The sequence below is a fragment of the Hevea brasiliensis genome, unplaced genomic scaffold (genome assembly GCF_030052815.1).
Source record: "Hevea brasiliensis isolate MT/VB/25A 57/8 unplaced genomic scaffold, ASM3005281v1 Scaf7, whole genome shotgun sequence".
NCBI classification, from domain to species: domain Eukaryota; kingdom Viridiplantae; phylum Streptophyta; class Magnoliopsida; order Malpighiales; family Euphorbiaceae; genus Hevea; species Hevea brasiliensis.
Window position 1 is genome coordinate 1700971 of NW_026615250.1, and position 25102 is coordinate 1726072.

The 25102-nt window shown below is 37.2% G+C and overlaps 1 protein-coding gene and 2 long non-coding RNA genes across 3 annotated transcripts in view; 1 reads left to right on the top strand and 2 right to left on the bottom strand.

The window, feature by feature from the left end:
- The first annotated feature begins 975 nt into the window (after positions 1-975).
- LOC131177685 (uncharacterized) lies at positions 976-2935 on the top strand. Its single transcript, XR_009147039.1, has 3 exons — positions 976-1607; positions 2043-2100; positions 2675-2935. It is a non-coding gene; the product is annotated as an uncharacterized LOC131177685 (long non-coding RNA).
- Positions 2936-3301: 366 nt separating this feature from the next.
- Positions 3302-25102, bottom strand: part of LOC131177700 (putative sugar transporter ERD6-like 13) — a 52971-nt gene continuing 31170 nt past the window's right edge. Inside the window, exons 10-17 of the mRNA XM_058142808.1 lie at positions 4459-4539; positions 4300-4384; positions 4170-4213; positions 3995-4057; positions 3847-3906; positions 3690-3743; positions 3537-3596; positions 3302-3454 (exon numbers count right to left, since the gene is read on the bottom strand). Of these exons, the coding sequence (XP_057998791.1) occupies positions 3302-3454; positions 3537-3596; positions 3690-3743; positions 3847-3906; positions 3995-4057; positions 4170-4213; positions 4300-4384; positions 4459-4539 (600 nt within the window). The remainder of the gene's footprint in view (positions 3455-3536; positions 3597-3689; positions 3744-3846; positions 3907-3994; positions 4058-4169; positions 4214-4299; positions 4385-4458; positions 4540-25102) is intronic.
- On the bottom strand, positions 13692-23187 carry LOC131177684 (uncharacterized). The gene is made up of 4 exons (XR_009147038.1): positions 22923-23187; positions 22663-22820; positions 22157-22214; positions 13692-13936 (listed from the first exon to the last, which is right to left on the bottom strand). It is a non-coding gene; the product is annotated as an uncharacterized LOC131177684 (long non-coding RNA).

Here is a 25102-nt window from a genome sequence, read left to right on the forward strand (position 1 = left end):
AGGTGGTGAGTTTGGATTTGCCAATGATGGTGCCCAAGTGCAAGGTTCTAGGATGTATGTGCCCGATGTGGACAATCTCAGAGATGAAATCATGCGAGAGGCACACTATACACTGTACAATGTCCACCCAGGTTCCACCAAGATGTACCATGATGTGAAAGATAGCTATTGGTGGAATGGCATGAAGAGAGACATAGCAGACTTTGTGTCCAAGTGCTTGACTTGTCAGAAGGTGAAGTTTGAACACCAGAGACCGTCAGGGAAGTTGCAAGAGCTCCCTATCCCAGAATGAAAGTGGGAAATGATTTCTATGGATTTTGTGACTGGGTTGCCTCGTACCACGCGAGGATATGATTCGATATGGGTAATTGTAGACCGCCTAACCAAATCAGCTCACTTCTTGCCTGTGAAGACTACATATTCTGTGGCACAGTACGCCTGGCTCTACATTCGAGAAATAGTCAGATTGCATGGAGTTTCGGCTTCCATAATATCGTGAGAGGGCCAATTCACTTCTCGGTTTTGGAGAAAGTTGCGGAGGCACTTGGCACACTGATTGAACTTGATGCGGCTTTCCACCCTCAGACAGACGGACAGTCCGAAAGGACAATCCAAACACTGGAAGACATGCTTCGCATGAGTGTTTTGGATTTTGGAGGTCAATGGGATGAGCAGCTAGCTTTGGTGGAGTTTGCCTACAACAACAGTTATCACTCCAGCATAGGGATGCCACCCTATGAGGCACTATATGGAAGAAAGTGTAGGTCTCCTCTGTGTTGGATGAAAATGGGGGAAGCGAAGGTGCATGATGTAGACCTAGTGCAGTACACTTCAGAGATAGTTCCTTTAATCAGGAGCAGTAACAGCTTTTCGATGGCGTAAGAGTTATGCGGACCCAGACGGAGGATGTGGAGTTTGCGATGGCGACTATGTATTCTGAAGGTTTCTCCAATGAAGGAGTCATGAGATTTGGAAAGAAGGGCAAGTTGGCACCTCGGTATATTGGACCTTTTGAGGTTACTGATAGAGTTGGAGCAGTTGCCTACCGGTTGGAGCTACCACCCAACCTTTCTCACGTTCATCCCGTGTTTCACATCTCCATGCTCAGTAAATACATTCTCGATCCTTCTCATGTACTACAGTCGGATCTAATAGAACTAAAGGAGAACTTGACATTTGAGGAGCAACCTGTAGCCATAGTGGACTACCAAGTGAGACAGCTAAGATCAAAACAGATCCCTATAGTTAAGGTTTTGTGGAGGAGCCAGTCAGTGGAAGAGTGCACCTGGGAGTCAGAACGGGACATGCGTAGCAAGTACCCTTATCTGTTCAATGTGTAATAATGTACTTTATTCTGCCTTGTGTAAAATTCGAGGACGAATTTTCTGTAAGGGGGGAAGAATGTAACACCCCTGATTTTTTTATATATTATTATTAGGCTTCGTGTAGGTATCCTCAATTCGCGGAAATTCGACAGTTGTCCGGATCTGTGAATTTCCGGCCAGACAGACCAGTTATCGGAAAAGTCTCCGAATTGGATCGAGGTTTTGGCTACCCCACCATTGTCATGCATCCCGAGCGCGTTCCCGAAGTCAGAATCGGCAAAGGTAAACCCGAACCTTGCTTTTTCGTAATTTTCTAGTGCTTAAATCCATAAAATATTCGTGGTAGCTTAGAAAATTACGATTCTTTTTGCAATAGCTTAGTAATATTTCTAAGGACCGCGGGGCAGAGTTTTATAATTTTTAGAGCTTATTTGAGCAGTTTTTGCAAAAATGATCAATTATAAGGACTAAATTGAAATTTTACATATTGTGATGGATGATTGATTTGATGGGCCCAGGAGGGGCTGTGTGATGTGATTGAGTTGTGGATATATGGATTGTGGATATAGAAGTGTGTTTTGAGCCCTTTTGCAGGTTGGGTAGGTCCTAGGTATAGGGGAGACTCTGCCGGATTTTCAGCACGACTTAGGACGTATTGGGTCTTTTCTTGATTTGTATTGAGTCATTTGTATTAAATAATTGTAATATAATTGTCAGGTGAGCCGGGACAGCCTTCTTCCTCCGCCCAGCCGCCACAGTGATTGCCGTCAAGTCTGTGAGTAAAATATTAATTTTAATTGTAATTTCGATATTATTATATTTTCAAGCATACCCATGCATCACTTATATGCAAATATTTATGTAGTTAAACTCTAGGCACGATTTATGTTGCATTCATAACTGTTAGCGTGCCATGGATGTTGTTGCGGTAATTTGGAGCAGTGTGCGTGCGTTGGCGTGCGTGTGATGTGGTGTGGACTATGGATAGGACGGGTAGACACGGCTTGAGATCTTCGATGAGACCCGGTCCTTCGGGGTAGACACGGCTTGAGTTCTTCGCTGGGACCCCGATTTGGTTATTAAGTGGAAGTCCGTGCTGAGTTCTTCGCTGGCACCAGGTTGGATTTAAGAGAGCTATATAGGGGATCAGCTCCCATATATTATGATTGATGTTACAGGGTGCGTGAGTGCTCCAAATTACATTTTTGTTGTTATGATGTGAAAATATGGTTGCTGTTGCATTTCACTCCACAGGTTGCATTAGTTCTAGATAGTTATAGAGATTATGGTTAAAATTGATATTTTACTCTCTGAGTCGAACGCTCACTCCTGTTCAATATTTTTTTCAGGCTACAGGAGGATTTTATTGTGGTTAACCTGCTTTTCTCCGTCGCAGGTTGTTTATCAATAGTTTTGTAATTTTATTTACTCCTAGAATTTCCGCATGTGTTAGAAATATTTAAATGATTCGGGTCTGTAATATAAATTGTCATGTGGACCTGTAAAATTATATGCATGTTTGATGGATTGGATGAGGGAGCTGAGCTCCCATTTATTTTTATGCTGATATGAGTATGTGGAGGGTGAGCTGAGCTCCCCAATTGATGATATATTTTGTTTACAGGTCGGGTGAGTCAAAAACTCCCCGTTGAAAGGTCCACTTTATGGTCGGGCTTTGTCCGGTTGGTTTCTTGAAATTGGGCCCAAATGGGCCTTAGAGTTGGGTTAATGAACAATTAGGCTTACTACGGGCCTCGGGGGCTTTAGGCTGGCCCAGGTCCTAGTGCCGGTCCGGCCCATAGGTTGGGTCGTGACACTTTGTCTCTGGCACCAAATTTGCCACAAATACAACTTCCAAGCCAGCAATGATTGCATAAATCAGAAAAACCCCTGAAATCATGTATAGGAAATATCATAGCATAAGAGATTAAGAAAGTGACTCAATGAACTTTAGTTCAGTGATACTACAACTTTTTTTACAGAACTTCAAGACAGGCAGAGGAGAGGCAGTTACCTGCTGAGCTCCACTCAAACAAATAATTGAAAGTATATGCAACAATCCAAGTCCCAGACCAGCTGAACAAATTTACTAAACTTCCTGCTGAACCTTTTACGTTTACAGGAAATATCTAATAGAAAAAACCTTCATTCCATTTAAGCTGCAAATGTTAGCCACCTCACATGTTTCAGAGCCAAAATATGTTACTATACCTCTGCCACCATAATCCATGGTATTCCTCCCAGGCCTATTGACACAGAACCTATAAATACCTGATTACAGAATCAAAATTTCGATGCTTATTTGTCTAATAATATTTCAACTAACAAGTGCAAAAACCGTATGTTCTGGCCGAATCGTATTACCAATATTCCTGCAAGTGCCAGAATGGGAGTGATTTCTTTCCCTAGGTGATAGCCCTGCACATGACATTGGTACCTTTCAAGAAAAGTAAATTTATACCCACAATAAGGAACAAGAGAACAAGAAAAAGAGGGCATATAAATTCTATTTCTTTGGAACCTGCAATAGAAAGGACAATCCTGTTACAAGTGAACCTAAGCAGCATCCACTTGTAGAAACCTGAAAAGATGATTAAGATTTTCAGGATTCGTGCTCAGGTCAGCTATACTAATTCCAAATTTATGGGTTTCAGACTTTCAATACCAACCAGTAGAAGTGGTCTTCTTCCAAATTTATCAATTAAGAACAAGCTGCAAATATTCATCACTATCTGCAGCGAAAATGTGAACTGTAAATGAGATATGCGTCTTGAAGACTGCCAGATTCAAGCACACTTTTCAGGAGAAAAAAAAAATAAATCAATAAAATAGATAGAGAGAGACCTGAACAATACTTGCTGCTACAGACCCCACACTACTAGGGAAACCTGCCATGTACCGAGATGTCAAATTTATATATTTCTTTATATTTGTCCCATAAGTTCAATTGTTATTGTGAAGCATATTAAATTACCAGCTGATTCTAAAATAGAGCTTAAATAGTAAGAATAGCCATTGAGCCCTCCAAATTGTAGAACTGCCATCAGCCCAACTCCAACCTAATCCAAACAATGAGTTATACCATACAGGTAATGTATGAAAAAGTGAGGATTGAGTAATTTGCAAGACTCACAATAATTGCAAGAGCATATTTCCTTTGAAACAACTCTTTAATGCCATCTTCTGATGTCTGATTAAAGTTCTGAGTATAATCCTGTCAAATATTCCAAATGGAAAGATCATAAATTATAAAATGAATCTTCTCTGAATTGAAGTCTGCCTTTTCCATAGATATCAAGTGAAAAAAATTACAATGATTTCAGCAGCCTCTTGAGAAATATCAGCATTCTTTCCCCTAAGGCTCTGGAGAGCAACTTTCAGCTCTTTTTCTCCGCCAACTTTTGCCAGCAGAAAATTGAACTCATTGAGCGTCTGATGGTTTCTCACATTAGATAAAACAACTTAAGAACAGGTAGAAACATCTAGATGCAAACGCAATGTATACTCTATAGACTTCCTAAATTTGGAAAAGAATGGTCGTCAGATGAGCATGAAGTGCTTGACATTGCACATTTGGTAAGGTTCTGTAATTTCATACAATGAACAATGTCAAAATTTTCAATCCAAATGGAAAAGCTCCATTTCTTTTTAGCAGATGCATACATTCGAACATATCTTTTAAGGAGACAATTTTGAATTGGACTCACAAGCCATCTGGGAGACTCTGGAATGAAAAATGCACCAAGGAGCTGAATAAGTAATTAATTATTTAATAAAATTATTTTAAAATAATTTTTAAATAATTTAAGTGTTTAATTAAAAACTATTTAAAAATAATTTAATTTATTAAAATCACCAAAAAGAATATATAATTAAGGATTATGATCGTTAAATAAGATAATATTAATATTTTTGAAAAATTACTATGATAATTTATTCTTTCACGCGGTAAAATGTAGTTTTAAAATAAGTAGATAAGTTATAAGATGTATTTACTTATAATTTTTTATTTATTTTAAATAATTTTTTTAATTTACGAATCAAATTAATATTTGTGATACTTATGAATAAATTTAATTGATTTATAAATTAATTCAAATATTCTCTAATTGTCATGACCAACCTATAGGCCAGGTCAGACCGGCACTACGACCTGGACCAGCCTAAAGCCCCCGAGACCCATAGTAAGCTTAACTATTCCTTAACCCAATCTAAGCCTAATTTTAAGAATTCAACATGACAGAATCTGGCCATAACATAGGCCATACAACGGGGAGTTTTTGACTTGCTCAACCTGTAAGCACAATATATAATCATTTGGGAAGCTCAGCTCACCCTCCACATACTCATAATATTATAAAATCTAATGGGAGCTCAACTCTTTCATCCAATCCAGTCATGCATGCATTTAATAGGTTTACAGACTAACGTGGCAATTATAAAACAAACCAAAATCAAATAAAGTACTTCTAATACATGCGGAGTTCTAAAATATAGCTAAATTGTACAAAATGCATTAGATATTACTAATTGACCTGCGAAGAAGAGGAGCAGGTTAGTGTAGACCCTTATTTTGTAGCGAGTATGTGCATTGAGGCCGTGGAAAATCCGATGATGAAAAATTGTATGACTTTAAGATACAATTGAAAGCATGGAACTGAATTATTAATTTCGTGGCATGATCTTGAAAAAAAAAATAATATGTTTTTTTGGAAAATTAATTTAATTTAAATAAAATTTTATTTTATTTAAATTTAATATGGGTAGTTCTTAAATAAACCTAATTAAGTTTAATTAAATCCCATGGGCCTAAGAAAGCCTAGTTAGAAATTTTAAATAGAACTCATTTAATTTATTTTCTGAAAATTAAAATAAGAAAATATTTTTTTCTCTCTCCCTCTCCCATACAAACTCTCTCTCCCACTTGGCCCCACTCTCTTCCTCACTCCCTGTTGGTGCCATCCTATTTTCTTCTCTTTCTATTGGTTGTAACACCTCACCCATATCCCAGTCTCACCCATATTATGCAACCCCTATCACACCTCTCTCCCAAAACTCTATAAATACCTTACTGGAAAAAAAACAAAAAAAAAAGAAAGAAAAAAAGAAAAGGAGAGGTGGAGAAGAAGACAAAAAAAAAATTAAAAAAAATGAAAAAAAAAATTAAAGAGAGGAATAGTCAAAATTCTTTTAGTTATTCTTTCTTCCTAATGATATTTCTTAAAGGTTAGTTCTTTTATTTTCTTTTCATGATCTATGCCATGTAATGTTTAATTCTATGTTCCTTGTTTTTAATTTATTTTATATGTTCATATAGATCATGTAATCATATTTAATTTGAGGGGATACACAACTTTGCACATGTTCAATTTTTTGTCTCTCATATTTTTATTATTTTTCGTTATTTTCTGAATCTATAAAAAATTTGTAAAAATTATATTCATATTCTACACGAAATTCTATTAATTTTAGGTTCAAACATCACTAAAAAAGCTTTAATATTTTATAAGTTATGGCTATTTGAAGTTAGAGTTCCTATAAAATCTGATTTGCAGGATACCCGACTTGTGAAGCCCATATCTCCCTTGTTTCTTAATATTTTTGTCTAAATATGGTGTTTAAAATTAAGTTTGGAAGCTTGTGAATCTTTTTCAATTAGTTTTGTATTCATATCTATTATAGTTGGTGAGTTATAAATTTTACAAAAAAAGTAGCGCGATTCTGTCATCAGGAAAATTTATGATTTGTGTAGATTATTTGGCTAGGATTTTGTTTAATCTATCAATTTTATGATGTTGTATGATGTTTTGGATGTCTTCTGTAAATTTTTCATGATTTTTAGGCTTGTCTAACTATTTTTCAAAAATTAAATTTTTTGTTATTGTCAATCTGCCAGAATTTGAAAATTATATGTTTATGCATGTTCTTGTATTTTCTTGGGTTCTAATTGATATTTGATCTATTTTTCTGTGCTTTTTTAATTCAATAAGTGTCATGAAGTATTGGGAATATGTTAAAAGATGTGGACCCTTAGGTAGTTGTAACTAATTAGGAATCTTAACCCTTTAGGAGAATAGAGCTAGAATCCAATCTAAATTGTTATTAATATTTTCTTATTTTCTTTATTTCTTTTATTTTCTTTAGTTTTTTTTTATTACAAACAAAATTGATAAGTAACCCTAAGGTAAGTACCAAAGAGGGCATTTGCATGGAGCTTATATGGAGCTAAATGGGAGTAAGTCAGGGATATCATTGCCATACCAGAAGAGAATACCCTTTTTTAAAGGTAGCTTACCCTAATGGCAATTGCAATTACTAACAAATAAGTAATTCTAAATTCCTAGAATAACCATTGGCATGAAATTGTTGTAATAATAGGATTTTTATTTGGTAAATTGAAATTAACTTTGTTTTTAATTTAACTGATTTTGTATGTAATTAATTTAAATAATTACTTTGTAAATAAAAATTAATCTTGTTTGTAAATTAAACTAACATTGGCATGTAAAATAAATTTAATTTAATACTTGGTAATTGTAAAATAAATTTGCATGTTAGAAATCTTTATTAGGTTGTGATTGTTTGGGCCTTATGTGATATTAGAATAAATTACGCATATACATAATTAACTTAGTTCAATTATGCTTAGGGTAACTTGGTGAAAATTAATTAATTAGGTTAAATAGAAACATAGGGTTATTTGAAATTGAATTTGTTTGTAAATTAAATTCTCAATAATAAAATAATTTTAGTTATCTAGTAAATATCATTTAAATAATCAGCAACCCCATAGATAGGAATTACTTGTGCATGAAAATTATTTATAAACAACAACCCTTTTGTGAATTACTTGCGTGTGTAGGATTAGAATTGCATTTTTTAGGATGAAGTTTAATAAATGAATAATAAACAAGACTTTTAGAAACATTAGTAGAGGGCTGGCACTCGAATTAATGGGGTTGGACCAGGCGTAAGGAGTGCCTAACACCTTCTCTTTACATACCCACTATCCCGAACCTAAACATTGGGTTATGGTAATGACGATTGTGGAAACTATGCAAGGAGTAAGTTGCCATCCATGACCCTCGGAAGAAACACTGAATATGTCCCGATTATTACTCAAGTGGCAACTCCTGTCTATCTATGCCTTCGTGGCATAAATCCTTAGTACCGTGGTAATGTTATGGGAAGACGGTACTTACCAGTGATTTGATTCTATTAGGATTGTATGAAGTGCATGTCTAGGAAATATTGTCTAAGGAGGTGGCACTTAAGTGAGACCATTGTGACTCCACCATCTTTCCTAGGCATTACCTAGTATATTTTATATAATTCTAATGGATAATATTTTGCCTCACACCTACCGCCCTACAGTTAGTCACAACAAATAATCTTCCTGTAGCCTGAGAAAATAAAATGAACTGGAGTGAGCGTTCAACTCAGAGAGTAAAATATCAATTTTAATTATAATTTCTATAACTATCTAGAGCTAATGCATCATAAGGAGTGGAATGCAACACCATCAAAATTTTCATACATATCACATCATAATAGCAAAAAGGCAATTTGGAGCACTCACACACCTAATAATATTCGAACAATATATATATAGAAGCTGATCCCCTATACAACTTTCTTAATCCAACCTCTGCCAGCGAGTGTCTCTTAAGCCGGACTTTCGCTTGATAAACCAAATGCGGGGGGCCAATGAAATTATCTCGAGCCATGCCTATCCCGACTTATCCATAAAGGACTGGATCTCAACGAATGTCTCTCAAACCGCATCTACCCGTCCTATCCATATCCAATACCACACACCACACGCACGCTAACGCACGCATATTGCTTCAAATTACCATAAACAACATCCATGGCATTTCATCAATTAAGAATGCAATATAAAAACATGCCTAGTATTTAATTACATAGATACATATTTATAAGTGATGCATGGGCATGTCTAAACATATAATAATATTGAAATTATAATTAAAATCAATATTTTACTTACAGACTTGAACCGAGGTCAGTACGGCGCCTGGGCGGAGGAGGAAGGCTGTCCCAGCTCACCTAACAATTTCATTGTAATTATTTAATATATTTGACTCAATACAAGTTTAGAAAGAATCAAAAATACCCTAAGTCATGCCCAAAATACTACAGAGTCTCTCCTATACCTAGGACCTACCCAACCAGCAAAAGGGCTCAAAATGCACTTCTATATCCATAAGTCACACATCCATTTTAATATATCTAACCCTTTTACAAAAACTGCCCAATTGAGCTCTAAAAATTTTAAAACTTTGTCATGCGGTCCTTAGCAATATTACTAAGTTAATACAAAAGGAATTATAATTTTTTAACTACCCACAAATATTTTATGAATTTTTAATCTTAACCCGAAACTAAGTAATTAAGGAAACTTAGGGTTCGGGCTTACCTACACCAATTTGGATATTGAAAACGTATTCGAGACGTCTGAAAATGGTGGGATAGCCTATAATCTTAACTTGATTCTGAAGTAATTTCAACAGCTTATCTGTTAGATTCGAAATTATAGATTCGTACTACAATCAAATTGCCATAAAATAAAAATACCTACGTAAAGCCAACAACACAAAAGATTAGACTAAAATATTTATATTTATATATAAAATAATTATTTAAAAATTAAGAATGTTACACTAATTATTAAAAATATTAACATAAATATTAATCACATAAAGAATAAATTGCATTAATATATATTTATTTTTTTATTTATTACAATAAATTAGTATTATCAGGTGCAAAAGGAAGGGGACACGCGAGAATCATGGCCCTAACACTTCTAAAATTTATTCTTATAGGCTATAAAATACTTTATTAAAAAAAAAAAAGTGCAGTACATAGCTCAACCTATGCCCAAAAATGGATCAATAAAAAATGGACCAATAAAAAATATGGTTTATATAATATTCAGAGACAAAAAAATAATTCCATGGATTCCAAGACAAATATGGAGCCTGTTTGCATTGAATTTTAGCATCAAATTAAAAAAAAAAAATTATTTACGGCTAATAAATAAAAATATTTTATACAAGTTTATAAATATTATCCAGTTATTAAAAGCACTTTTATGAGGGATGGAAAGGACTTGCGACTTGGAAGAAAGGGGGAGTGTAGAAGGTGACAAGAAATGATTGTGATGTTGCTGTCTGTTATTTTTTATTGTTTTTGAATGGTGAGAAAATTTGTGGGGTGGGGATGTTGAATTTGTTAATTTAAAGTGGAGGATAAAATAATTAAATATATTAAAATTTTAATTTAATATATTAATTACTCAAAATACCATGAAAGTTTATGCTTCACACGCCAATAAGATGTGTGAAATTACACGCATTATTGATTGAAAATTTTATGTTTAATAATAGCAAAATTTAAAATTTAGAAATATGATAAGATGGAACAAAAAAGTGATGAATTTTTTTTTATTAAAGATTAACTGTGAAAAAATGCGAAGATTAAGTGATTGTTTAGTTTAATTATTTATTTTTAATTTTAATTAAAATATATATTTTCACTTATGAATTAAATTAAAATTAAAATTAATTATTTAATAAAATTATTTTTAAATAATTTAAATATTTAATTAAAAAAATATTTAAAAATAATTTAACTTATTAAAATCATCAAAAATATATATATAATTAAGTATTATAATTATTAAAATAAAATAATATTAATATTTTTAAAAAATTACTATGATAATTTATCCTTTTACATGATAAAAAGTAATTTCATATATTTATTTATAATTTTTAATTTATTTTAAATATTTGGTGCAGGAAGGGGACAATCATGGCCCTAACACTTTCAAAACTTGTCCTTTTATGCTATAAAATACTTTATTACAAAAAAAAAAAAGTGTGCGGTAGATAGCTCAGCCTATGCCCAAAAGCCAACCCCAAGAAACCAACACGTAGGATACCGCTAAGCTCACACTTAAAAAAAAATCAAAATATTATTAAGTAATGTGAAATATTATTAATAGCAATAATATTATATATTATTATATTAATTTATATATAATTTTTTTTTAATTTATAAAAAAAGAAATATAAAATCTTTTATTAATAACACTAACTTATAAATTAATTTCTATATAATATTAATCATTCAAGAAAAATTTTTTAGTTACACAAAATTTTTTAGTTACACACCTGGCCGTTGTGGCAACTATCAAAGCGAAAAGTAAGAGATTTATAAAGGAGATCCTTATTTAATTATTGATAATAATTTGAATTATCAATTTTCTTCAATTTTTTTTTATTTTCTTTCCAAATTAGGTAAGCATTAAACATCTTAATGACTATGTACCAATAAAAGGAGACTTGAAATGGTAAAAGAATATTTTCTAAATCTATAATTAAGTCCTACCTTTTGATTAATATTTTTCTAAATCTCTAATTAAGTACAACCTTTTGATTTTTCTGTGTTGCTTGAGAATCATTCCATCGATCTTCTCTAGTTGCTTCCAAGGAAACATCCCCATTCACCTTATGACTACCATCTTTGAATTTTCATTTTCTCTTTTTGATGGGATGGATATGAAAAGTTTGTTTTGGTTTTATGCATACATGAGACTTCAATGATTTTTTTTTTTAACAAAAAAAAAGAGAGAAATGATTGGACTTGTGCAATCAAAATTGATCAAATTTAAATTGAATAAGAATCATTTTATTTTGAATTTGATTTCGTCATTTTGATCCATTCAGTCTGATTTTGATAAAAATAAATTTTTATCTTTTAAAAAATGTTAATCATTTATTATATTTATGGCTTAAAATTCTAATTGATTTAGAGAGACTTTTCTTCTATAGAATTTCTAAAACTCTTATTTTAGTATTATTTTTAAATTGAGTGTAACTCCTAATCAAATAATGATTGAAGAAATTAACACTATAAATAGGATAATGGTGAAAAGGTTATTTGGCTTTACCCATAAAGAGAGGCTTTACCCATAGAAAGTGGCTTTGCCCACAAGTGTGACTTTACTCATGAAGAGTGACTTTTAATCTATAAAGTAAAACTATCACCCATCGTTTAAAGGGCTTTTGCTAATTGTTTCTAATGGAAGGAAAAAAGCTTCGGTTAAGGTAGAGAAAATACATAATAGTGAGAAGTTTATAGGAAATTAAAAGAACTAATTATTATATTTACTATAAGAGTTCTCTTATGTGTAATTGAGTTAATAGGTAGTATAGTTTTAAAATGATTTATTATTTGATTATAGTGAAAAATGACATGCCCGTGAATGTAATTTTTATGCTAAAAATATGAACTACGTAAATATTGATATTTTGTGTGTTTGTTTTATTTCTTTATAATTTACACGTTTCCGCGATATACAATGTCATCATTAAATTTTATCAAATTGAATCAAACTGAATTAATGTAAGTTATAATCAAATTGAAAACAAAATCGAAATCGAGAGAAACCTCTTAATTATCAAATCAAAATTTACCCATATCTAAATTGAACTAAATATTTATGAAATAATTCTCCATATTCTCACTTCTCATCATTATCAACTTTTTTTTTTTTTTTACATTTGAAATTTACAATTTTCAAGTTTCAATATAGAATTAAATAGCTTATATTGGCTATGCAATATTCAACATAATTTAAATATAAAATTTCTAATATATATTTCATCATTCTCATTGAAATTCTAATTTAAAAATTTATATTTTTAATATCATTAAATTAAAATTAATTTATTTAAAAATTATAATATATATGTAAATATATATATGATTTTTCTTACGTATATTGAGTCTACTAAAAACTCAAGACATATGATATATAGTGAGACCTACCTATTAAATATATGAATCTAAATATTTATATTTTGGATCCATAATAAACTCGATTTAGGTAAAAATTTTCTTATATATATATATATATATATATATATATATATATATATATATATATATATATGAAATATGGATTTTTCCGATTATAGAAATCCTAAATTCATGTCTCTCTTTCCTATCTTCTCTTTATCCTCCGCAATAGATAAGTGGTTGGAAAGAAATAACTTTTTAAAAGTTGCATCATTTGATTTTTTTTTTATTTGATTTCATTTAATTTGTCACGACCCAACCTATGGGCCGGACCGGCACTAGGACCTAGGCCAGCCTAAAGCCCCCGAGGCCCGTAGTAAGCCTAACTGTTCATTAACCCAACTCTAAGGCCCATTTGGGCCCAATTTCAAGAAAACAAACGGACAGAGTCCGGCCATAAAATGGACTTACCAACGAGGAGTTTTCGACTCACCCGACCTGTAAACACAATATATAGTCAATTGGGGAGCTCAGCTCACCCTCCACATACTCATCAACATAATAATAAATGGGAGCTTAGCTCCCTCATCCAATCCATCAAACATGCATAACATATTAAGTTTACAGGTCCCAAAATAATAATTTAGTTTACAGACCCAAATCAAATAAACATTTCTAACACATGCGGAAATTCTAAGATTTAACAAGTTTATACAAACAGTAATAATTGACCTGCGAGGGAGAAAGCAGGTTAACCTCAAAAAATATCCTCCTGTGGCCTGTAAAAATTTTTGAACAGGAGTGAGCGTTCGACTCAGAGAGTAAAATATCAATTTTAACCATAATCCCTATAACTATCTAAAACTAATGCACCCTATAGAGTGAAATGCAACATCAACAACATTTTCACATCATAACATCAAAAAGGTAATTTGGAGCACTCACACACCCTGTAATATCAATCATAACATATGGGAGCTGATCCCCTATACAGCTCTCTTAAATCCAACCCGTGCCAATAATTACTCAAGCTCGGACTTCCACTTAATAACCAAATCGAGGGTCCCAGCGAATTACTCAAGCCGTGACTACCCCTCGAAGGATCGGGTCCCAGCGAATTACTCAAGCCGTGACTACCCCGTCCTATCCATAGTCCACACCACATCACACGCACGCCAACGCACGCACACTGCTCCAAATTACCACAATAACATCCATGGCACATCAACAGTTATGAATGCAACATAAATCGTGCCTAGAGTTTAACTACATAAATATATGCATATAAGTGATGCATGGGCATGCTTGAACATATAATAATATCGAAATTACAATTAAAATTAATATTTTACTCACAGACTTGACGACAATCACTGTGGCGGCTGGGCGGAGGAAGAAGGCTGTCCTGGCTCACCTGACAATTATATTACAATTATTTAATACAATCTGACTTAATACAAACAAAGAAAAAGACCAATACGTCCTAAGTCGTGCCGAAAATCCGGCAGAGTCTCCCCTATACCTAGGACCTACCCAACCTGCAAAAGGGCTCAAAATACACTTCTATACTCACAGTCCATATATCCACAACTCAATCACATCACACAGCCCCTCCTCGGCCCATCAAATCAATCATCCATCACAATATTTAAAATTTTAATTTAGTCCCTATAATTGACCATTTTTGCAAAAACTGCCCAAATTAGCTCTAAAAATTCTAAAACTTTGCCCCGCGGTCCTTAGCAATATTACTAAGCTATTGCAAAAAGAATCATAATTTTCTAAGCTACCACGAATATTTTACGGATTTTTAATCCTATTTGAGCACTAGAAAATTACGTAAAAACAAGGTTCGGGTTTACCTTTGCCGATTCCGACTTCGGGAACGCACTCGAGACATCTGACAATGGGGACTAGCCAAAACCTCGGTCCAATTCGGAGACTTTTCCGGTAACGGGTCTGCCTGGCCGGAATTTTGCAGACCCGGTCAACTGTCGAATTTCCGCGAATCGAGGATACCTACACGAAGCCCATAACACGGGGGTTAGTACATAAATTTTTAAGAATTTTCTAAGCTCATTTAATGCTCGGAAAAACACTGCGAAGTTCCGTGGGACCCACCGAAAAATGATGTCGGAAAAATTCGAAATTTATGTCGTTGCGAAGCTCTCGACGAATGGAGCGTGCTGGTGGCCTCGGTTTTCTCGTGGGATTCACGGTTTTCGAGAAATCTAGCCCAAAAGTCGAAATGGGCTAAAAACTTCCCGAGCAAAAATTGGACAAACCGCTCAATGGATTTCGGCGTTCTTGGTGTCTATGGAAAGCTCTCGCCGAGTAGATGATTTTAGACATAAGACCCGGTCCAATTGGTGGCCGGATCGGCCGGATTTGGCCGGGGAAGCTGAATCGACGCGCTTCAGGGGCGTTGTAGCGCATTTCGGCCGGTCGGGCGTGGCCGCTGGTTGGGAGGGTGGGCGCGCTCCGTCGGTGAGGCTGGGCAAGTGGGCTGGCCGGGGTGGGGAGGAGAGAGAAAACGCGAGGAAGAGAGAAGGAGGAAGGAACGCGCGCGGGAGGAAGAAAAAGAGAAGAAGACCAGTCCGATTCGACCGGTCCGATCCGGTCCAGTTTGATTCGGCCGATTCGATTCAGAATACAAAATTTTGAATTTTTACTCTGCCTCGGGACCGAAAACGAGGTCCAAAAATTTCGAAAAAATTCCAGAAAACTCAGAAAAATACGTAGACTCCAAATATATTTTTAGTTTTGCCACGTGGTCTTTAAATTAATTTTTAAAAACCATCAAAGTTTATATTTTCGAAAAATCGAACCCGATTTTTAAAATCCGAAAAATCTCAAAAAAATTCCTAAAATTTAAATAAAATTAAAATACCAAAAATGCTCATAAAATTTAAAATTTTGGGGTGTTACATTCTTCCCCCCTTACAGAAAATTCGTTCTCGAATTTTACACAAGGCAGAATAAAGCACATGATTATACATTGAACAAATAAAGGGTACTTGCTACGCATGTCCCGCTCGACTCCAGTGCACTCTTCCTTGATCGACTCCTCCACTATACCTTAAGCATAGGGATATTTTTTGATATTATCTGTCTTACTTGTTAGTGCACTATGTCTACAGGTTGCTCCTCATTTGTCATGTTCTCTTTTAGCTCTATCACATCCTACGCAAGACATGAGAAGGATCGGGAATGTATTTCCTGAGCATGGAGATGTGAAACACGGGATGAACGTGAGAAAGGTTGGGTGGTAGCTCCAACCGGTAGGCAACTGCTCCAACTCTATTCGTAACCTCAAAAGGTCCAATATACCGAGGTGCTAACTTTCCCTTCTTCCAAATCTCATGACTCCCTTCATTGGAGAAACCTTCAGGAATACATAGTCGCCCACTGCAAACTCCACATCCCTCCGTCTGGGGTCTGCATAACTCTTCTCGCCATCGAAAGTCAAGTTTTCAATCGTTCCCTGATTAAGGGAACCATCTCTGAAGTGTACTGCACCAGGTCTACATCATGCACCTTCGCTTCCCCCATTTCTGTCCAACACAGAGGAGACCTACACTTTCTTCCATATAATGCCTCATAGGGTGCCATCCCTATGCTGGAGTGATAACTGTTGTTGTAGGCAAACTCCACCAAAGCTAGCTGTTTATCCCATTGACCTCCAAAATCCAAGACACTCATGCGAAGCATGTCTTCCAGTGTTTGGATTGCCCTTTCGGACTGTCCGTCTGTCTGAGGGTGGAAAGCCGTACTGAAGTTCAACTGTGTGCCAAGTGCCTCCTACAACTTTCTCCAAAATCGAGAAGTGAACTGGGGCCCTCTGTCAGATATTATGGAAGCTGGAACTCCATGCAATCTGACTATTTCTCGAATGTAGAGCCGGGCATACTGTGCCACAGAGTATGTAGTCTTTACAGGCAAGAAGTGAGCTGATTTGGTCAAGCGGTCTACAATTACCCATATGGAATCATATCCTCGCGTGGTACGAGGCAACCCAGTCACAAAATCCATAGTGATCATTTCCCACTTCCATTCTGGGATAGGGAGCTCTTGCAGCTTCCCTGACGGTCTCTGGTGTTCAAACTTCACCTTCTGACAAGTCAAGCACTTGGACACAAAGTCTGCTATGTCTCTCTTCATGCCATTCCACCAATAGCTATCCTTCACATCATGGTACATCTTGGTGGAACTCAGGTGGACATCAGCATGCTGTGTAGTGTGCCTCTCGCATGATTTCATTCCTGAGGTTGTCTACATCGGGCACACATATCCTAGAACCTTGTACTAGGGCACCATCATTGGCAAATCCAAACTCACCACCTTCACCTTGCTGTACTCTTTCTATGATCTTCATCAGTTGTTGGTCTCTGTGCTGGGAAACTCTAACTCTGTCCCTCAAGTCTGGCCTCACTGAAAAGTGAGCCAACAATACCCCCTCATCTGAAAGATCTAGGATTAAACCTTGATCTATCAACTCATGTACCTCCTGAATCAATGGTCTCTTCTCTACTGAAATGTGCGCCAAACTGCCAGAAGATTTTCTGCTCAAGGCATCTGCCACAACATTGGCCTTTCCAGGGTGGTACTGGATGGTGCAATCATAGTCTTTCAGAAGCTCCATCCATCTCCTCTGTCTCAAGTTTAAATCCCTCTGTTGGAAGATGTATTTCAAGCTCTTGTGGTCGGTGTATATCTTGCACACTTCACCATACAGGTAGTGTCTCCAGATTTTTAGTGCAAAGACTACAGCCGCCATTTCCAAATCATGGGTGGGGTAGTTCTGCTCATGCCTCTTCAGCTGCCTTGAAGCATAAGCCACTACCTTTCCATTCTGCATCAAAACACACCCTAGGCCAACTCTGGAGGTGTCACAATACACGGTGTATCCTTCACCACTCACGTAGTGTCAACACGGGGCGTGGTTAGACACTTCTTAAGCTCGGAAACTCACCTCACAATCATCTATCCAAATGAATGGAACATTCTTCCTGGTCAACTTAGTTAGGGAGCCGCTATCCCGAGAAATCTTGTACAAAACGCCTATAGTAGCGGCTAAACCCGTAAAACTTCGCACCTCGGTGGATTGTTGTAGGCCTAAGCCAATCGATTCTGACTTCAATTTTCTTGGGATCCACTTGAATGCCGCACTAGAAACCACGTGTCCCAAGAATGAGATGCTTTCTAGCCAAAATTCACATTTTGAAAATTTGGCATATAGCCGGTGCTCCTCAAAGTCCGCAACACCATTCTCAAGTGCCACACGTGTTCTTCCTCGGTCCGAGAGTATACGAATGTCATCTATGAATACGATGACAAACGGTCCAAAATGACTTGAACACCTGTTCATCAAGTCCATGAAGGCTTTGGTGCATTAGTGAGTCCAAAAGACATCACCAAGAACTCATAATGACCATATCTTGTCCTCGAAGCCGTTTTGGACACGTCCTCATTCCCGATTCTCAACCGATGGTAGCCCGATCGCAGTCTATCCTCGAAAAGAATCTAGCTCCTTGAGCCGATCAAACAAATCATCGATCCGAGGAAGTGGATACTTGTTCTTCACGATCACCTTGTTCACCGGTATCAGAGTCGATACACAACCTCAATGACCCATCCTTCTTTCTCACGAATAGAACAGAGCGCCCCAAGGTGAAGTGCTGGACGTATAAAACCCTTGTCCAAAAGCTCCTGTAGTTGCTCCTTCACTCTTTCAATTCTGCTGGTGCCATCCTCGTAAGGTGGCATCGATATGGGGTTTGTACCCAGACAACATCAATGCAAAACTCTATTTCCCTTCCCGTGGCAACCCCGAAGCTCCTGGGAAGACATCCATAAATTCTCGACAACAAGAACATTTTCCATGCTGACACCTTCTACAGATGTATCTCTCACCAATGCCAAATACCCTTGGCATCCACGCCTCAACATTTTTCTAGCACTAATTGCTGACACCAAATTATATGGAGCCACGCTCCTGTCACCATCAAAGCTAAACTCTTCCACACCAGGTATGTGGAAATACACCTTTTTGTTCCTGCAGTCTAAAGTGGCATAGTGAGTTGACAACCAATCCATCCCCAGGATTACATCAAAATCCATTACTGGTAGAGGAACCAAGTCTGCTGGGAGGATCTTTCCATCCACTACTACTGGGCTACCCGGAAAAACCATATCTACATCTATGTTGTCACTAAGTGGGGTAGCTACTGACAAAGGGCACTCTAAAGTTGTAGGGTTTCTACCCAACCTCATGGCAAACACAGGGGAGACAAATGAGTGCGTAGCACCCGGATCTATCAAAACACGAGCCTCATAAGAACAGACCAGAAGAATACCTGCCACAACTGCATTTGAAGCTTGAGCATCCTGGTGGGTCAGGGTGAAAACTCGAGCTTGACCCCTACCCTGAGTGGCAGAACCCTGATACTGACTTCTACCTCCTGATCTGCCTCCAAATCCACGTCCCCCTTGTCCTCGGCCCTGTTGGCCACTGAACTGACTGCCTGCCATGTTGGAAGCACCCGGATACAATTGTCGAGGAACATTCGCAACAGAACCTTGTGACCCCATCTGTGGCTCGCTGAACACGGGGCATTCTCTAGCAAAGTGACCTGGTTGGCCACACCTGAAGCATACTCCTGATCCCATCAAACAAGGTCCTGAATGTCCTCTTCCACACTGTGCACAAGGTGCCAAGGAGGATCCTGAACCAGACCCAGAACTGCTGTACCCCGAACTGTGACCACTGCTGGATCCGTACCCTGGTCTGAATCCTCGTGGTCTGTGTCTAAAACCACTTCTCTTGCTCCTACCCTTTCCTCTGTAATTACTCTGGCCACCACTATCCGGAGTACCCATTTGGGGAACACCTGAAGAACCCTCTGCTCTGTTTTTCTTTGCTCTTCCGCTGTCATCCACAGCATAGCTAATCTCAATCTGTCTGGCTCGATCAACCACCACATCAAAAGACTGACCAGACATCATGGCCAGGTTTGCATACCTCCTGTCAAGCCCCTTTAGGAACCTCTTCACCTTCATAGTTTCTGTAGCTACTGCTGTAGGGGCATATCTGCTCAATTCCAGAAATTCTGTAGCATATTCATCTACAGACCTGCCATTCTGTCTTAGGGCCTCAAAGGCCCACTGTTTCTGATCTCTGAAGCTTTCTGGCACAAACCGATTGATGAAAAGTTCTACAAACTGAGCCCATGTCAAACCCTCCATCCGGGGTAACACATAGTCATTCATCCATTGTCTAGGCATAGGCCCCATGACATGCTGCATACACTCTATCAATCTTCTATCAGTCAGCTGTAATTCTGTTCCTGCCTATCTGCAGGAATCCAAAAATCGATATGCATCGTCTGACACATCATAAGTACCAGGCACCAACTTCTTGAAATTTATGATCTGTTTGTAAGGTTCCCCTCTTGGTGCGATGGATTGCTGCTGCTGTGGAGGGTGGACCATATACTGCGCTATCATGTCGATGGTTCTCTACAGACCAGCTAGAGTAGCTGCCATGGGGTCCATGGGACCCTGTGCCATAAAAGACTGATCCCGTACTGGTGGTAGCTGCTCTTCTACTTGAGCAGCTCTAGGCCTCCTACCCCGCCTCCTCGGGGCAGGCGCCTCATCTTGTGCCGACACCTCGTCAGGCACATCTGGTTCTGGTGTAGTGGCAGCTCTCCTGCTTCTACGCATTTTCCAGAAATTCAGCAGCATTAGCCCACAAAATTCAAAACTGCACATTGCACAGCTCTATGGACTCATATTTACACACAATATATGAAGCAGAAACTAGAAGCAAAGACGACAATGCAAGACGAATATGGACCCTATTTTTCTGCATGTGACTCCTAGTAGACTCTTCCCAACACTTAGACAATTTTTCCCTAAGAATCTGGAGCCTAAGCTCTGATACCACATTTGTCACGACCCAACCTATGGGCCGGACCGGCACTAGGACCTGGGCCAGCCTAAAGCCCCCGAGGCCCGTAGTAAGCCTAACTGTTCATTAACCCAACTCTAAGGCCCATTTGGGCCCAATTTCAAGAAAACAAACGGACAGAGTCCAGCCTTAAAATGGACTTACCAACGGGGAGTTTTCGACTCACCCGACCTGTAAACACAATATATAGTCAATTGGGGAGCTCAGCTCACCCTCCACATACTCATCAACATAATAATAAATGGGAGCTCAGCTCCCTCATCCAATCCATCAAACATGCATAGCATATTAAGTTTACAGGTCCCAAAATAATAATTTAGTTTACAGACCCAAATCAAATAAACATTTCTAACACATGCGGAAATTCTAAGATTTAACAAGTTTATACAAACAGTAATAATTGACCTGCGAGGGAGAAAGCAGGTTAACCTCAAAAATATCCTCCTGTGGCCTGTAAAAATTTTTGAACAGGAGTGAGCGTTCGACTCAGAGAGTAAAATATCAATTTTAACCATAATCCCTATAACTATCTAAAACTAATGCACCCTGTAGAGTGAAATGTAACATCAACAATATTTTCACATCATAACATCAAAAAGGTAATTTGGAGCACTCACACACCCTGTAGTATCAATCATAACATATGGGAGCTGATCCCCTATACAGCTCTCTTAAATCCAACTTTGGTGCCAATTACTCAAGCTCGGACTTCCACTTAATAACCAAATCGAGGGTCCCAGCGAATTACTCAAGCCGTGACTATCCCTCGAAGGATCGGGTCCCAGCGAATTACTCAAGTCGTGACTACCCCGTCCTATCCATAGTCCACACCACATCACACGCACGCCAACGCACGCACACTGCTCCAAATTACCACAACAATATCCATGGCACATCAACAGTTATGAATGCAACATAATTCGTGCCTAGAGTTTAACTACATAAATATATGCATATAAGTGATGCATGGGCATGCTTGAACATATAATAATATCGAAATTACAATTAAAATTAATATTTTACTCACAGACTTGACGACAATCACTGTGGCGGCTGAGCGGAGGAAGAAGGCTGTCCCGGCTCACCTGACAATTATATTACAATTATTTAATACAATCTGACTTAATACAAACAAAGAAAAAGACCAATACGTCCTAAGTCATGCCGAAAATCCGGCAGAGTCTCCCCTATACCTAGGACCTACCCAACCTGCAAAAGGGCTCAAAATACACTTCTATACTCACAGTCCATATATCCACAACTCAATCACATCACACAGCCCCTCCTGGGCCCATCAAATCAATCATCCATCACAATATGTAAAATTTCAATTTAGTCCCTATAATTGACCATTTTTGCAAAAACTGCCCAAATCAGCTCTAAAAATTCTAAAACTTTGCCTCGCGGTCCTTAGCAATATTACTAAGCTATTGCAAAAAGAATCATAATTTTCTAAGCTACCACGAATATTTTACGGATTTTTAATCCTATTTAAGCACTAGAAAATTATGTAAAAACAAGGTTCGGGTTTACCTTTGCCGATTCCGACTTCGGGAACGCACTCGGGACATCTGACAATGGGGGGCTAGCCAAAACCTCGGTCCAATTCGGAGACTTTTCCGGTAACGAGTCTGTCTGGCCGGAATTTTGCAGACCCGGTCAACTGTCGAATTTCCACGAATCGAGGATACCTACACGAAGCCCATAACACGGGGGTTAGTACATAAATTTTTCAGAATTTTCTAAGCTCATTTAATACTCGGAAAAACACTGCGAAGTTCCGTGGGACCCACCGAAAAACGGTGTCGGAAAAATTCGAAATTTATGTCGTTGCGAAGCTCTCGACGAATGGAGTGTGCTGGTGGCCTCGGTTTTCTCGTGGGATTCACGGTTTTCGAGAAATCTAGCCCAAAAGTCGAAATGGGCTAAAAACTTCCCGAGCAAAAATTGGACAAACCGCTCGATGGATTTCGGCGTTCTTGGTGTCTATGGAAAGCTCTCGCCGAGTAGATGATTTTAGACACAAGACCCGATCCAATTGGTGGCCGGATCGGCCGGATTTGGCCGGGGAAGCTGAATCGACGCGCGCGCAGGGGGGGGCGTTTCGCGCGGCGCCGTCGGGCGGCGGGGCGGGGGAGGCTGGCGGTGGCCGGTCGGGTGAGTGGGCGGTGGTGGCCGGTGGGGAGGAGAGAGAAAACGCGAGGAAGAGAGAAGGAGGAAGGAACGCGCGCGGGAGGAAGAAAAAGAGAAGAAGACCGGTCCGATTCGACCGGTCCGATCCGGTCCGGTTCGATTCGGCCGGTTCGATTCAGAATACAAAATTTTGAATTTTTACTCTGCCTCGGGACCGAAAACGAGGTCCAAAAATTCCGAAAAAATTCCAGAAAACTCAGAAAAATACATAGACTCCAAATATATTTTTAGTTTTGCCACGTGGTCTTTAAATTAATTTTTAAAAATCATCAAAGTTTATATTTTCGGAAAATCGAACCCGATTTTTAAAATCCGAAAAATCTCAAAAAAATTTCTAAAATTTAAATAAAATTAAAATACCAAAAATGCTCATAAAATTTAAAATTTTGGGGTGTTACATAATTCATCATAAAATTAACAAAGTTAAAATAATTGAAATTGTTAATTAATTACTCCATTAATTATCACTTGTCAAGTTGTTTAGTCATGCTTAATTTAGTGATTAAAGACATATTACTCACTTAACGGAGTCAAATTCGAGTCTTCATTCTCTTAATTTTCTTACAGAAAAATATATCAATTAACATTTTCACATGCTATATATAAATTGAAAATTTTCTAATGAAATTAATAATATCATCCTTTGGGGATCTTGATGACTGCATATTATTTGAAATTGAAAGGTAAAGCAAGATATATGTACTATAAATGTAACAGAAAAGTAATGACAATAATGCATGGCTGGTCATTTTGCGCCATTGAAATTTTGCTAATCAATACGTATTCAACAAAATTAGTATCTTGAAAATGAGCGAGAGAATCAAATTTAAATTTTAACCATTATATTTATATATTTCCAAACACAACTTTAAAGCTCTATAATTTTTTTTTTATCTATCATTATTTTATGCTAACAAAGCTGGGTGGATTCATTATATTAAATATTTTAAATTTTTTTGAGAAATTTAAATCATTTTTAACTAGTATTGGTAAATGTAATGTGATAATAAATATGTAAAGTTACTTTTAATTTTTTTTTATACAAATAAACTCTACTTAGTTTAGAGTTATAAATTAAATAAACAAATTTATTATAGTTTTCATATATAAATATATTAATACTTAGGACGTCAAAAAATTATTGATTATAGCTACTTTTCTTCTACATATTATACTTAAGTTATTTTTCTCTCGCTTTCCTTCTTCGAGTGGGCCTGTAAATAATCTTTTGTTACTTTTCTTTTACATGCATATTGGTACTGACTTGGTGGGGGAAGAAGACGAATCTGCTTAAGTTGCATTGGTTGTTGCCTCTTTGCGAAGGTTGGTTGCGAGAGGAACTTGGTGACCCATGATATGTTGTGTCGTTGGCTTGTATTCGGTTGTTCTTCACCAAGAGGGGAATGAGCTTCTTTGGTTTCTATCCTTTTTTTTTTTTTTTTTTTTCCTGTAGTTTAATTTGAGTTGGTGTGAGCTCTTCTAGTCTTGCAGGGCAAGGGATCAGTCCTAAGCTAGTGGTGGATGCTTGTGGGGTGTGATAAAGAAGGTTGACCAGGAAAGTTCGAGTAAGATGTCGAAGAGCTCTACTATCACTGTCCTCTGCCTTTTTTTGGTGTCGGTGTCTTGCTTCCATGGCTCTTTCAAAATGTCCAATAGCTTCCCTTGTGGTTTTGAGTGATTAGGATGGGATCTTCTTCTACAACAAATTAGTTTTCTTATATGCAAATGTGGTGTCTTCTTTCTATCTGGTGCCTTTTTCCTTGAGGAGCAAAGCAGGGAA